We start from the raw sequence: 14,710 nt of genomic DNA, 5'->3' as shown, positions 1-14,710 counted from the left end.
TCTGGAGAATGTTCTATGTGCACTTTAGAATAATGTGTATTCTGCTGCTTTAGGATGAAATATTCTGAATATATCTGCTAAGCCCATCTGGTCTGGTGTGTCATTCAGAGCTGTTGTTTCCTTGTTGGATTTTCTGCTTAGATGAATCTGTCTATTGCTATAAGTGGAGTATTAAAAGTCTCCTACAATAATGTTATTATTATTAATGAGTTTATGTTTGTGATTAATTGACATATTTGGGTGTTTCAAGTTGGGAGCATAAATATTTACAATTGTTAGATCTTCTTGTTGGATAGACCCCTTAATTATGATTTAATGCCCTTCCTCATATCTTGTTACTGTCTTTGTTTTAAAATCTAGTTTGTCTGATATAAGCATGGCTACTCCAGCTTTCTTTTGACATCCATTGGCATGATGGATGGTTCTCCATCCCACTTTTTTTTTTTTTTTCCCATCCCCTCACTTTCAATCTGCAGGTGTCCTCAGGACTAAAATGAGCCTCTTTTAGGCAGCATATAGATGAATCTTGTTTTTTTATCCCTTCTGATACCCTGTGTCTTTTGATTGGGGGATTTAGTACATTTACATTCAGAGTGATTATTGAAAGATATGAATTTAGTGCCATTATGCTATCTGTAGATTTCGTGTTTCTGGTGATGTTCTCTGGTCCTTTGTAGTCTTTGCTGGTTTCCACTCAGAGAGTCCCCCTTAGAATTTCTTGCAGGGCTGGTTTAGTGGTTATAAACTCCTTTAGGTTTTGTTTGGGAAAGTCTTTATCTCTTCTATTCTGAATGACAGCTTTGCTGGGTAAAGGATTCTTGGCTTCAAATTTTTCCTATTCAGCACATTGAGTATTTCCTGCCACTCCCTTCTGGCCTGCCAAGTTTCAGTGGACAGGTCTGCTACCAACCTTATGTGTCTACACTTGTAGGTTAAGGACCTTTTGTCCCTGGCTGCTTTCAGAATTCTGTCTTTATCTTTGTATTTTGCCAATTTCACTATGACACGTCATGGTGTTGACATGTTTTTATTGATTTTGAAGGGGGTTCTTTGTTCCTCTTGGAGTTGGATGCTTGTTTAGGGAAGTTTTCAGTTATATCCAAATAAACCGTCAGCCCCTTTTTCTTGCTCTTCTGCTTCTGGGACTCCTATGATACGGATATTGCTTTGTTTCATGGAATCACTTAGTTCTCTCATTCGCCCCCTAGTGATCTAGTAATTTCCCTTCCCTCTTTTTTTCAGCTTCATTATTTGCCACAGTTTTATCTTCTATTTCACCTATTCTCTCCTCTGTCTTCAGTCCTTGCTGTCACTGTATCTAGTTTATTTTCATCTCAGCTATTGATTTTTTAATTCATCTTGACTACTTTTTAGGTCTTTGATCTCTGCAGCAAGGGCTTCTTTGGTGTCTTCTATGCTTTTTTCAAGCCCAGCTAGTAGTCTTATGACTGTTGTTCTAAATTCTTGTTCAGATATATTGTTTACATCTTAAATTCAAAGACCATGCTGACACTTTTTGAATTCTCCAAAGAAACACGCACATAGGGAAGATACACTTGATGTTATAATCTGCAAAATGTACTGTAATTGTATTTTCTAATTTTTAAAGTTCTTGAATAATACAGGAAGTTCTATGTCAAAAATTTATAAATATGTAAAGAAAAATTGAAAACTAAATTTAAAAGCTGAATCTTCAATATGATAACTTTTTTCCTAGAATACCATCCTGTCTCCATTGCATATCTATAAAAACATCAGTATGTTTTTAATCATTTACTTATGTTCCCACCTCATTCTATAAATTATTTAAGACAACTTACCAAAATATAATAATATATAGAAACTATAAAGTGCTTAGGCTTGAATTAGACTGTCTTGTATTCCAGCTCTCACCTATAAACTATGTGTTTTGAGGCAAGATGCTAAGCCTTAGACTCTTGTGCTATGGAACAAACTCATATGAGTATTAAATAAACTGATGCATGTGAAGTATTTGGCATATTACACGGCACACAGTTACCTTCAATAAATGTTAGATAATATAACAAAAGTAAAATGAAAAATTATAAATAAATAAAAATCAGGACCAAAGGAAATATAATTTAGAAGATTCTCCTCAAAGAGGTTAAATTGCAATTATGCATTAAAGCCTGGCCATAAATGATTAGTCACTGCACACTGTTCTTAAAGCTTTCTTTGGGAAGTGAAATTTTTACTGTCTTTGATGTAACACCAGTTCTCATGTGTGGCTTGATATGGGGAATCACTGAGCATGAGGCATACACTGGTTGGCAAGTTTTGACATTAAACACAGTCAGTTTTGGTGGTAACCTCCTAAAACCTTTTTAAAGGTATGCTGAGGCAATGGTGCCTCCATGTGAAATTCACAAGGGCCCATAAAATATTGTTATATCAGTTATAGACCTTTTTTTTAAAAAAAAAAGCAACTCACATGTCTTTTTTTTTTAACTTGTAAAGTGAAGCTTATAGAGACTTACAGAAGCTTCATTTCTTTTTTAAAATATTTATTTTTGAGAGAGAGAAAGAGAGGACACATGTGCAGGGGAGGGGCAGAGAGAGAGGGAGATGGAGGATCCAAAGTGGGCTCCACAGTGACAGCAGAGAGCCTGACGCGGGGCTCAAACTCACAAACCATGAGGTCATGACCTGACCCAAAGTTGGACGCTCAACCAACTGGGCCATCCAGGCGCCCCTCCTCTGTTCATTTTTACTCATACATGGGATTTGGAATCTTTCTCCAACCTTACCCAGGGCACCTTTTATCTCCAAATGCTTTTTCCTTATACCGCAACATGTGACCACTGCCTGCTTCATTTCATTTCACCATTCTTTTGCTCAGCTGCCATTGTGTGTCAAGCCCTGTGCTAGGTGCTGGATATGTTTATTCTCCTCAAGGAATTCAATGTCTTTTTCTTTCAGGTAAATCCAGGCCCTTTTCACCTATTAGACTATAAACTCCATGGTGGTTAAAGAGGTGTTTTAATGTGTACATTATCAGATTCTCAAAGCAGAGCAGGGGTTCTGGCACATAGTCTGGGTGCTCAGTAAGTGCTATTGAATGAGTAGCATGAAGGTGATTCTTGTAGTGCTATACGTTGGTGGATATGGGAGCACTGATCTTTAACAATATTGTTGTATGTCTTATTTAAAGTGTCTTTTGTGCAACACACGTATGGTTCATGCAGCTGCTGATAGGTCAACTGCTCTCTGTAAGGTTCTGTGCTCTTTTTAAAAGGTCCATTGTTGTTGGTGGCCCTTACTTTGGAAGAGACACTGGGCTTGCTTTTTACCTGATGTGAAATGTATCCTTTTCACCTGATATGAAATGTATCCTTTTCTTCATGGACACATAGTTGGACTCTATTTCCCAGCCTCCCTTGCAGTTAGGTATGACCATTTGGCTAATTCTGTTCAGTGGCTGTGAGCAGGAATGATGTGTTTCACTTCTAAACCCAGACCATAAAATTTTCCATGTGCCTTCCTCCACTCCCTACTTTGCCAGCTGGATATATGTACCCAGGGTAACCAGGTGTTGAAGATGGCTGAAGCTCTGTAGGCTGCATCCCTAACAACTACATGGAGCACAGCTGTTACTCTTCCTGACCCATGCCCATTGAGCTTTAGATGAGCAAGAAAATAAAACATCTAATGTATGAAACCACTAAGATTCCAAGGTTTATCCATTACAACAGCTATCATTACCTTAACCAATACAGACTCCTTTTATTGCCAGCCCAGTGGAGATTTTGGTTTTTGGTTTTTGTTTTGTTGTTGTTGTTTTTAGAAAGAGCGGTCTCTTACTTTTCACTATATGGATCTTTCAGAAGCTTTTTTTAACTTTTTTTTTTTTTTTAAGCCCAGCATTTGAGAAGTACCTTGAAGTAACTGACATGTATGCTTTGGTCCATCAATGGAAAGGGTCTGTCACAACTGATTCGGTGTGCCAGTGCTTTGGGGATACTTATGTTTTGTTTAGTGAGCATAAGTCAGTGGCAAAGCAAGAAAAACCAAAGAAAAAATCCCAGTTCTCCAGTATTTTGATTGTCAGTTCTCACCCCTCCCAGCCATTACGATGGCTTTGTAAAAGCCAGGCAGCATTTTACAAGGAGCAGCTGTCTACTGGTGAAGGAAGGATTTTTTTCTTGCTAATACCTACATACATTTATTGCAGTAGAGCATTTTTCTGGGACAAGACTGAACAATCTTGAAATTCATGTTACAGGATCAGATACCAATCTTGACTATTACAAGGTAAAGAGTTATTTGAGACATATAAAAAACTTGATAATATCAATGATCTGAGCTCTTTGGAAAAGGAGGGGAAGTAGGTGGTAAGATTATACATTTTTTTTTAATTAGTAGATTTTGGGGGGCATGTTTGATATTATCAAAAAGCTTCTCAAAATAGTTATGTTTACTATATAATACTTACAATAGTTGTTATGAGGGTATATAGTATAGTACTTAAGCACTATACTTCTATACCTTCGGTTCAAATCCTGTTCTACTACCCTGTTGTCTATGTGACTTTGGACAAGGCACTTTAATCTCTCTGTGCCTACTTTCCTTTTTTAGAAAAGGGAGAATAAAAATAGTACTTACTACTGGGAAGAATAAATGAGATAATCTATATAAAACACTTAGCACAGGAGCACCTGGGTGGCTCAGTTGGTTGGGTGTCCAACTCTTGATTTTGGCTCCGGTCATGATCTCACTCACGGTTTGTAGGTTTGAGCCCCACGCTGGGCTCTGTGCTGATGGTGCAGAGCCTACTGGGGATTCTCTCTTTCCCTCTTTCTCTGCCCACGCATGCTCTTGCTCTCTCTCTCTCAAAATAAATAAACTTAAAAAAAAAAAAACACAGCACAATTCCTGGTAGACTACTATATCATTAATGAAAAAATTTAATGTGAGTCATACTTATTTCCAGTGGTTCTTGGTTATTCAAATGTAGTGTATTCCCAAACAGTTAAGGTCTTGGATGTAGGTCCTGTGAAGCTATGTCTGTGTTTCTGTTAGGCCTTGTAAGTAATCGTGTGGGACGCTAGTAAAGGTAAGGAATTGACTGAGAGACTAAGAAGCTTCTGTGACTTGTGTGGTCTTTGAGAGTCATTCACTGCCAATTAACATATGGTATTGAATTGCCACTCAAACATATATATTAAGCACCTCTTATGTGAGTTGGGTGTTTGAATTGCCATTCACAAATATCAGTAGTTTTCTGACAAGTAGCCAAGGAAGGAGAGTCACTTCAAGTACCTTTGTTACTATTACCAGTCAGGGGGCAACATCTTTTTATTCTTATTTATTTTTTTTTTTAACATCTTTTTATTCTTAGACTAATCCATCAACCTAGTTATCTCATGCTAAAAGGTTTAAAAACTTATAAAAGCTCTCGTGTGAAAACACTTTTACCCATGCCACTGAATAATTTATTTCATCATATAGAGAATAATCAGCTACTACTTTTTTCATAGTTCTCTAATAAAAGGTAAAGTGGATGGAAGCATTTTCTTTTCTCGGCTTCTATCTTTTACCTCCTAAATCTTCTTACAGGAGAGTTTCAGGTAGCACAATTGCTACGATTTTCTTTGTCTTACAAATAAGAAAAATGGCAGAGGGTTTTTAAGTTTCTAGATTGCTTTTTCCTTGTTTTGAAATTAGAGGGCCAGAATACAACTGTAGTTAAAAACACTGTCAAGAGTTTCAGATAATTAATATGATTACTAGAAGTCTGCATATTTAAGAATAAGAATCACAACTCCATAATTGTCTTTTATATACAAAGGTGTTATTAACCAACCCAGTCCCCTCTTGTGGATTTTTTAGTTTTGCTAGTTTCTTCTCTAGGAAGTGGTATGGATTCTTCTGTTTACATGATATTTTGAAATAAGGTATCTCAGAGAAACCAATTTTAGTTTTATATCTTCCCTGGAAAATGTTGGAGCATACAGGCAGAATGGCTTTCATTCTTTTGCATTTGGTTCCAAAGAAAAAATTTCTACTGTAAGGTTTACTATATTTGCCTTAAGTTAATGCCCTGAGTTGCTTTACGGAATGTGGTTCCCAATTATCTTATTAGTCCTCAAAAGCAGTAAAGAAACTCTAGAAATCTAACTATAGAGAAGCTTTTACAACTGCCACTTAATACCACCCCCTAAATTCTAATAGTTTAGAACCTTTAAGAATCCTGACTTAAGTCATCCTGCTGGAAGATGCTTTAATTATCTTAGAAGAGTCAGTGTTTTAGAAAACACTTAGAATTTTGAACAAAAAGAAAGAAACCCTATTTACTGCTAGACTTAAAGTTGATCTAGAATTACAGCAAAAATATATTTGCTATTGTTTTGGTCACATAAATACATAGGCCCATCTCTGTCTGCTTGTAAATCCTGCAGTTGATTGCTCAGACACAGACGAAACGATAGATTTGGCTTCACTATTAAAGTTAATTTACAGTCATTTGATGTGGTTTCAGATCTTTGATGATTCATTTTTAAGAAATGATTTCCACCTCTGTGTTGGATTTTACCATTGAATCTAATTAATTTTGAATATATCTGGGGTGCCTGGAAGGCTCAGTTGGTTAGGTGTCCAACTCTTGGTTTCAGCTCAGGTCATGATCTTGTGGTTTTGTGGTTCATGAGTTTGAGCCCACATGGGGCTTTGTGCTGACGGCATGGAGTCTATTTGGGATTCTTTGTCTCCCTCACTCTCTGCCCCTCCCTGCTCATGTGCTCACTCGCTCTCTCAAAAATAAACATTAAAAAAATTTTTTTGAATACATTCATTTTATTTCTTGGAATATAGGAGTTTTTCTTTAGTGTTGTTAATGAAGAAAAACGTGTATCTGAGAAGAAATGGAGTTTAGCAGGATCTTTAATAATATAAAGGGAAGTATTTAAAAGTATTTCCATTGTGTACTACTGTGTCAACATTTATAATTAAGACTATCCAGGAATTACTCAGTTCTGAGAAAGCTGGCATTATCTAAGGTACTGCAGTTGTTTAGTCAGATAAAGCAAATATTTCATTTGACTTCTGTGGAAATTAAGTATGCATACTATTTCTAGTCATCTAAATAACCTGGTTGAAATGATTACTGAAACATATATAAACTTCATAAAAATTATTTCTATTGTTTCAGTTAACTATAGAGCATATAATCTAACATATCCAGCAAAAATAGTGTTTATTCCATTATTGAATAGTGGAATCCACTTAAGTGCAGATCATCCTGGTAGTTTAATTGTATGCTAGACATTGCGAATTTTACTTTTTTGGGTGCTAGATATTTTTGTATTTCTTATAAATATTCTTCAGCTTTGTTCTGGGACACAGATAAATTACTTGGAAATAGTATGATCCTTTTGGGCTTTGCTTTTGAAGATTAGTTAGGTGGGACCAGAGCAGTGTTCCCAGTAATTCTAATTCTTTCATAATACTAACACAAGACCCTTTTGAATACTCTACCAATCATGAACTTCCCTGTGTGGTTGAAATAGGTACTATTCCTGGCCCTGTATGGGTTCTGAGTACTGTTGTCTGCGGTGCTTTTGGATGGTTCTTCCCTGGCTGTGGATAGTTTGTACCTATGTTTTTGCTGCAGCACTCTGCCGAATACTTGAGGGTATTCAAGTACCTTGAGGGTACCTGCCAATCCCTCTAGTTTCTGTAAAGCTCTCTCCTCTCTGGTACTCTGCCCTAGAACTCTAGCTGCCTTGGTCTCTCCAGACTGTTAGCTTCATCTCAACTCAGTGGCTCCCCCTCTATGCCTTGCAGCTATTTTTTTTTTTTTAAGTTTATTTATTTGTTGCAGGGAAGGGGCGGGGGCACAAAGACAGGGAGAGAGGGAGAGAGAGAATCCTCAGCAGGCTCCATGCCCAGCGTGGAGCCCAAAGTGGGGCTCTAACTCATGACCATGAGACCATGACCTGAGCCAAAACCAAAAGCCCGACGCTTCACTGAGTGAGCCACCCAGGCGCCCCTGCCTTGAGGCTTTTGAACTCTAACCAGGCAGTAAGCTGGGGCTCCTCATTTGTTTCCCATCAATCAGAGATCAGTCATTATTGTTGATATCCAGTGTCTTGGGAACTATATTTCATATATTGTGTCCAATTTTTGGTTGTTTCAGAAGGAGGGCAAATCCAGTCCATTATTCCGTTTTTGTCAGAAGCAGACTAATGTCAGATTAAATATTAAGTGAATATTAATCTTCTAGTTTAATTTTTCAAAACCTAGGTTATGAGTTTCTGATGACAGTATCTCCAACTAGGATTATTTTTCAGGCAGCAAGCTCATTACTTAATCTAGGCAGAATCAGATGATTTCTTAACCCCTTCTCAGTAAAACTTGTGACAGTATCTTTTTATTACATGTATTTATGTATTTATTATTTTTTTATTAAATATAAAGCAGTGTTCTAATAGAGATTTAAATTTAGACAATGCACAGTTACTGTACATTTAAAATAATGACCCAAATTATTTTTCACCTGTTATCTTTATCCTTTCCTCCCTCCGACAAATGGTGAAAATATAATAAAACTGGTATTGAGCATTGCAAATGGTCTCTACACTCTTTCAGAAAACCAATTGGAACTATATATAAAAGGTATAAAAATTGTTATATCCTTTGAGTCATTAGCCTTATTTATAGAACTATAGCCAAATAAATAATCTCAGATTATGTAAAAAGCTGTATCTCTAAGAATGTTATTCTTTAAAAAAAATTTTTTTTAATGTTTATTTATTTTTGAGACAGAGAGAGACAGAGCATGAACGGGGGAGGGTCAGAGAGACGGAGACACAGAATCTGAAACAGGCTCCAGGCTCTGAGCTGTCAGCACAGAGCCTGATGCGGGGCTCGAACTCACAGACCGCGAGATCACGACCTGAGCCGAAGTCGGCCGCTTAACCGACTGAGCCACCCAGGCGCCCCACTAAGAATGTTATTCTTGGTGCTAATCATAATGGAAATAATTTTAGGTAAAAACATGTGTCCGGTAAGGAGTTAAAACCCAAAATATATCAAGAACTTCTATAACTCAACAAAACTCCCCACACAACCTAGTTCAAAAATTGGCCAGGGCGCCTGGGTGGCTCAGTTGGTTAAGTATCCAACTCTTGATTTTGGCTCATGTCATGATCTTGTGGAGCCTGCTTGGGATTCTTTGTTTTCCTCTCTCTCTCTCTCTGCCCCTCCCCTACTTGTTCGTCCTCTCTCTCTCTCTCTCTCTCTCTCCCTCTCTCTCCCTCTCTCTCCCTCTCTCTCCCTCTCTCTCATAAGTAAATAAACATTTAAAAAAAAGCTGGTGTGCCTGGGTGGCTCAGTCAGTTAAGCGTCCAACTCTTGGTTCTGGCTCCAGTCATGATCTCATGGCTTGTGAGTTCCAGCCTGCGTCAGGCTCTGCTCTAACAGTGTGGAGCCTGCTTGGAATTTTCCCTCCCTCCCTCTCTCTGGCCCTCTCCCACTCATGCTCTATCTCTCTCTCTCAAATCAATAAATAAATAATTTTTAATAAGTTATTTTTTAAAATGGGCAAAAGACTTGAATAGACATTTCTCCAAAGAAGATATACAAATGGCCAGTAAACACATTAAAAAAAAAAAATGTTTATCTTCACTAGCCAGTAGGGAATGCAGATCAAAACCACAATGAGATACCACTTCATACCCATTAGGAATGCTATTATAAAAAAAACCACGGAAAATAACAAGTGCCAGTGAGGATGTGGAGAACTTGGAACTAACTCTTGCACATTTCTGACGGGAATGTAAAATGGTACAGCTACTGTGGAAAACAGGTAGTTCCTCCAAGTGTTGAACATATTATTACTGTATGACTTAGTAATTCCACTTCTAGGTATAACACACCAAAGAACTGACAGCAGGGACTCAAACAGATATTGAACACCCATAAACATTGCAGCAGTATTCACAGTAGCCAAAAGGTGGAAACAACTGAAATGTCCATCAACAGATGAGTAAACAAATGGAATGGAATGGAATATTAAATTATTGCAATGGAATATTGCAATGGAATATTAAAAAGGGGGGAATTCTGACACCTACTACAAACGTGGATGAACTCTGAAGACATTATGCTAAGTGATAAGCCAGACACAGAAAGACAAATAGCGATTCCACTGATAAATGATTCCACTTATATGAGGTACCCAGAGTAGTCAGATTCAGAGACAGAAAGTAGAATAGTGGTCTCCAGGGCCTAGAGGCAGTTATTGTTCAATGGGTGCAGAGCTTCAGTTTGCAGTGTTAAAATCTGGAGATGGATGGTTGCATACCACTTTGAATGTACTTTAATGCTTAAAAGTGGTTAAAGATGGTAAATTTTATGTTATGTATATTTTACCATAAATCAGATATATGTCTTTATTAGGTAGGGGTGTGTGTGTGTGTGTGTGTGTGTGTGTGTGTGTGTGTGTGTAATTAAATAAATAATTCACTCTCCACAAAAGAGTAACCTAGGCAATGCTGATCAGACATTCCCACTCTTCTTCCTCTCCAGGAGTGACACATGCGGCCATCTGGGCAGCGTGCATTTCTTATCTCAGTGCAGCAGTTCCCCCTGAGCTGAGGACGTCTGCTCAGGGCATCCTGCAGGGCCTTCACCTAGGTTTGGGGAGAGGTTGTGGTGCCATGATCGGAGGCGTATTAGTCAATTATTTTGGTAAGAATGACTTTCTCCTTTTCCTTTCCTTCGTTGTTGAAAACATGATTTTTTTTTTAGCAACACCTCAGTAAACACTTAAATTATTACTGAAGATTGCCAGAAGTTAAAACTCCAGTATTCATATTATCTTCCTCCCTTTCATGGTAGTCATAATTGTAAAGCTGAGTTCTTAAGTCATTAAGATGATTAGAGCCAGCCTGTAACTGTGCACACGTCTGTGACAAACAGCCTAATGAGATGCTACAGATACCTCAAAGGAGCCAAACAAATGAATGGACAGCATGTGCTTTTGGATTGAAGCAAAGTACCCTAACCTTGCTGATATTAATGCTAGAAGAAAGAAAACTCATCCTTATTCCAGAAAAATCTAGCTATTTTCTGGCTTTGGTAATGTCACTACATCTCTTGATAACACAATCTGTCTGCCCTGTCAGGTCTCCCTTATCGGAAATACACAGGGTGGGGTGGAGATAAGATTACCCTGCTCAAGGGATCTGGACTGATCAGTCATCTATGGAAGGTGGGCCCAGGGTATCTGAATTTATAGCATTACTTGAGCTCTGCTATCCCAAGTACAGATTAGTAGGGCTGTTTAATAGTTAGGTAAATGGTGCTCAAAGAAGAGAGCACCACTGAGTTTTATGGTAAGAGGCACTCAGAGATAATCCTTTATAAATATAGTTTTAAAATTTGATGAATGACCAATCCAATACCAGCATCTGGGTCTCCTGGGACCTACCAGGCCTGTGTTTTTCCACTCTATGAAGCCACTGGCTATTCGTCATTCTCTGGTTTGTCCTAAGCTCTGCTGCCTTTGCCCTGAACTTCAGCACATTGACAGCTGTAGATGAGGGCTCTCTGCAGTTCCTGGAATTACTCTATGCAGTGCTCTGTTTTCACAGGGGCTGCCGCAACCTTTCGAGGAATCGGCATGGCCTGCCTGGTGATCCTCCTGCTTTTTGCCCTGATCCAGTGGCTGGCAGTGCCCGGTGAGGAGGAAGGTAAACCTGTCTATTCTTTCTGAATGGTTCTAAAGGTTGAAGCCATGGAGAAACCCAGAGGTGGTCACAGAATACACAGCAGACCTGCCTGGCTGGATTTTCTCAGTGGTGTATGAGAAAATGAATTGATGTGTACCATTGTTAGAGAGAAGCTGTGTCCTATGTTGAAAAGAATACTGGCCATTTTAAGTAGCTTGGGGGTTTTCTTGTTTTTGTTTTGTTTTATAGTACAAAGTAGTATAGGAAGTACTGGTTTTAAATTTCTCTGGTATTCTAAAGGGATTTTGCACATATAAAGCTATGCAGTAATTTTACTACTAGGGATAGGGAGTGGTATTACTTACTATGTTTTTGCCTTCATTTGAAAAAAGTGTCTTAAAATTTAAATTTGAAGTTTTCCCTTAACCAGGCATGGCCTTCATTAAAATTGTTATATACAAAGGAGGTTATATCAAATATAATGTACAAGTTGAATCAACTTTTTTTTTTTTAATGAAGAAAGCCAACTAGTAGAATGGAAATATTCTTGCTTAACTCATGGGTCCCAGAACAAGGCTCATCTTCTTTGTCCTACCCTTTGAGGGGCATTTGTTTGCCTCAAGTACCTAAAATGCTTCTGTAAAGGGAAAAACTAGCTTATTACAGAAAACTCCAAGGCCGGTTTTAATGCTAACGAGCTATACAGAAAAGAGGACCAATACTGGTCTTTCTCACATTTTTTTTCCTCATGATCCTAAATGGTCTATGCCTCCAGTAAAAGGCCAACAGAAGCAGCTATTTCTGGCATTTCCTGTTTTGATGCTTATCTTTAAAAACTCAGTCCTGTAAGTGGGCCTAAGGCCACATTCATTATAACCCATGCCCACAGATTAAGTTATATCTAAGTTTAATGAAAAATATATTTCATAAACAAATACAAGTTAATGTCTATTAATCCCTATAAAGAGATCCTGCAAGATGAACATCACATCTGTTGCTCAGTACCTGCACCAAGAGGCCCCTGATACATAGCAATTTATTAATGTTGCCAAGTACACTAGCATGGGCTCATGGGATTGTCTGCTTATTTTGTGACAAAAACTCCAAAAAATGATTTAAACATGATTTTCTCTCCAGACAAGACAATGTTGGCAGAAAGGATTCCCGTGCCCTCTAGTCCTGTTCCCATAGCCACCATTGACTTGGTACAGCAACAGACCGAAGACGTCATGCCACGCATTGAGCCCAGACTTCCTCCCAAGAAAACCAAGCACCAGGAAGAACAGGAGGACGTGAACAAGCCAGCCTGGGGCGTCAGCTCCTCCCCCTGGGTGACCTTTGTCTACGCACTCTACCAAATTAAAGAGATGATGCAGCTAACAAGAGACAACCGTGCTCCTGAGATACAGCCTTTGCAGGTAAAGTCCCTACCTTAAGTGGGCTCAGTTGTGTTAATTATTCACTCACCAAGATTTATGGTAGGTCTAGTGGGCAAAATAAGACACACAAATAATTTTAGTATTCTATGACAAGTGCATCATAGAGGTGTATACAAGGTTGTGCAGAGGGAAAATTTCACCTTATGGAGCACAGGAAGGCTTCACAGAGAAGACATTTCTTGAAAGAAAGAAAATTTTAAAAATCCAATAAATTGTATATTTCTTTAAAATTTCAGTGTTGACAGGTACCAGTTCCAGTGAGCATATATGGTTCTTGCCATGGGAGACAGTTAACTATTAATTTCTGTAATTCTAAAATTCTAGTGGGGACATTATATATAATAGGACTTCAATAAATAATCTGATGAATTAATGAATTCTGTATGAGTCTAATGGGATACGCAACTTAGTGGAAGTGTTGTTTTGCTGGTGGCCTCATGTGAAAAATAAAAAGTATGATTTTTCTTATCCCTGGAGATGTGGTCTCTCCTGAGTAAAGTCAAATCATGTTGATAAAACTGGGGGTAATTGTAACTAAAGCTGTATACTGCCTTTGGAAATGATTAAGTGTGACTTCTATGAATAGTCTGGCTAAAGTAATGAGTCTACTTCCTTGTGTTTAATCATGTCCTTTTACTTGATGAGTCATGGTCAGCTATATATATTAGAGTAGCTTCCGAGGACACATAAGAAAGACAAAAATAAAGAGTAATTTGGATAATCTCCTTTTTAAAAAATAGTTTGAACTATGTTAGTTCAATTTCTCATGACTTTGCAAACTAACATGTAATATTTCTATAATTTAAACCAAATCTGATTTCTTCACCCATAATCATAATGCATCCTGGTGTATACATGATCCTATTCATTTATCAAGATTATAAACTCACATGAATCCCCTGCCCAGTCAAAATGGAGAGTATCAGGGTGGGAGGAGCATATAAAGGATGTGAAGCAGGAGAAAGGATGAGATCTTCTGGTTGAATAGCAATGTTTTCATTACTTTGGGTACTCAACCTTATTTTTATGGAAGCCTATTAGGCTTATATATCATTGCACTTTTTTTTTTTTCTGGCATGTTAGGATCAATAAAAACTGGCTGGTATGGCTTGGTTATTCTTATGAATAAGAAGTCATTATATTAAGATTTCTTTACATTTTAGAATCAATCACAGAAATAAAACTTTTTTTGGTGCTCAGTTATTTGAAATGATATATACTAATTCAGAGAAAAATCCATTTTGGTTCTTTATTTATCTTGAGAGAGAGCACACACTCACAGTGAGGGGCACAGAGAGAGAATCCCCAGCAGGCTCTGCACTATCAGTGCAGAGCCCAATGCGGGGCTCAATCCCAGGAACCATGAGATCACGACCTGAGCCGAAATCAAGAGACGCTTAACCGACTGAGCCACCCAGGTGCCCCGGAAAATCTGTTTTTAGAAAAACATGTTTCCTGATTTGTATAAGTCAGAATGTATCACGGAATGTGGCAACATGGCATCTTACAGACATGCTGTGGGTGATGCGCTGGGGTATGCGTGTACTCCTAGTTTCTTACAGTGTATGACCTAAGTGG

General features: G+C 38.0%; 2 protein-coding genes across 6 annotated transcripts in view; one reads left to right on the top strand and one right to left on the bottom strand.

Moving 5' to 3' along the window:
* The window catches only part of NEMP2 (nuclear envelope integral membrane protein 2), a 64,656-nt gene that overhangs the window by 15,925 nt on the left and 34,021 nt on the right, over positions 1-14,710 (bottom strand). The window lies entirely within an intron of this gene.
* Positions 1-14,710, top strand: part of MFSD6 (major facilitator superfamily domain containing 6) — a 79,804-nt gene that overhangs the window by 61,143 nt on the left and 3,951 nt on the right. For 2 of the 3 annotated variants that reach the window (XM_049615315.1, XM_049615316.1), the window contains 3 exons: positions 10,549-10,710; positions 11,616-11,714; positions 12,831-13,111. In XM_049615315.1, the coding sequence (XP_049471272.1) occupies positions 10,549-10,710; positions 11,616-11,714; positions 12,831-13,111 (542 nt within the window). Of the gene's footprint in view, positions 1-10,548; positions 10,711-11,615; positions 11,715-12,830; positions 13,373-14,710 lie in introns of those variants that run through there. The other variant, XM_049615317.1, reaches the window with a different exon arrangement.

The sequence above is a fragment of the Panthera uncia genome (genome assembly GCF_023721935.1).
Source record: "Panthera uncia isolate 11264 chromosome C1 unlocalized genomic scaffold, Puncia_PCG_1.0 HiC_scaffold_3, whole genome shotgun sequence".
In the NCBI taxonomy this organism is placed as follows: domain Eukaryota; kingdom Metazoa; phylum Chordata; class Mammalia; order Carnivora; family Felidae; genus Panthera; species Panthera uncia.
Note: the sequence above shows the minus strand (reverse complement) of the source record. Positions and strands in the feature narration are given on the sequence as shown.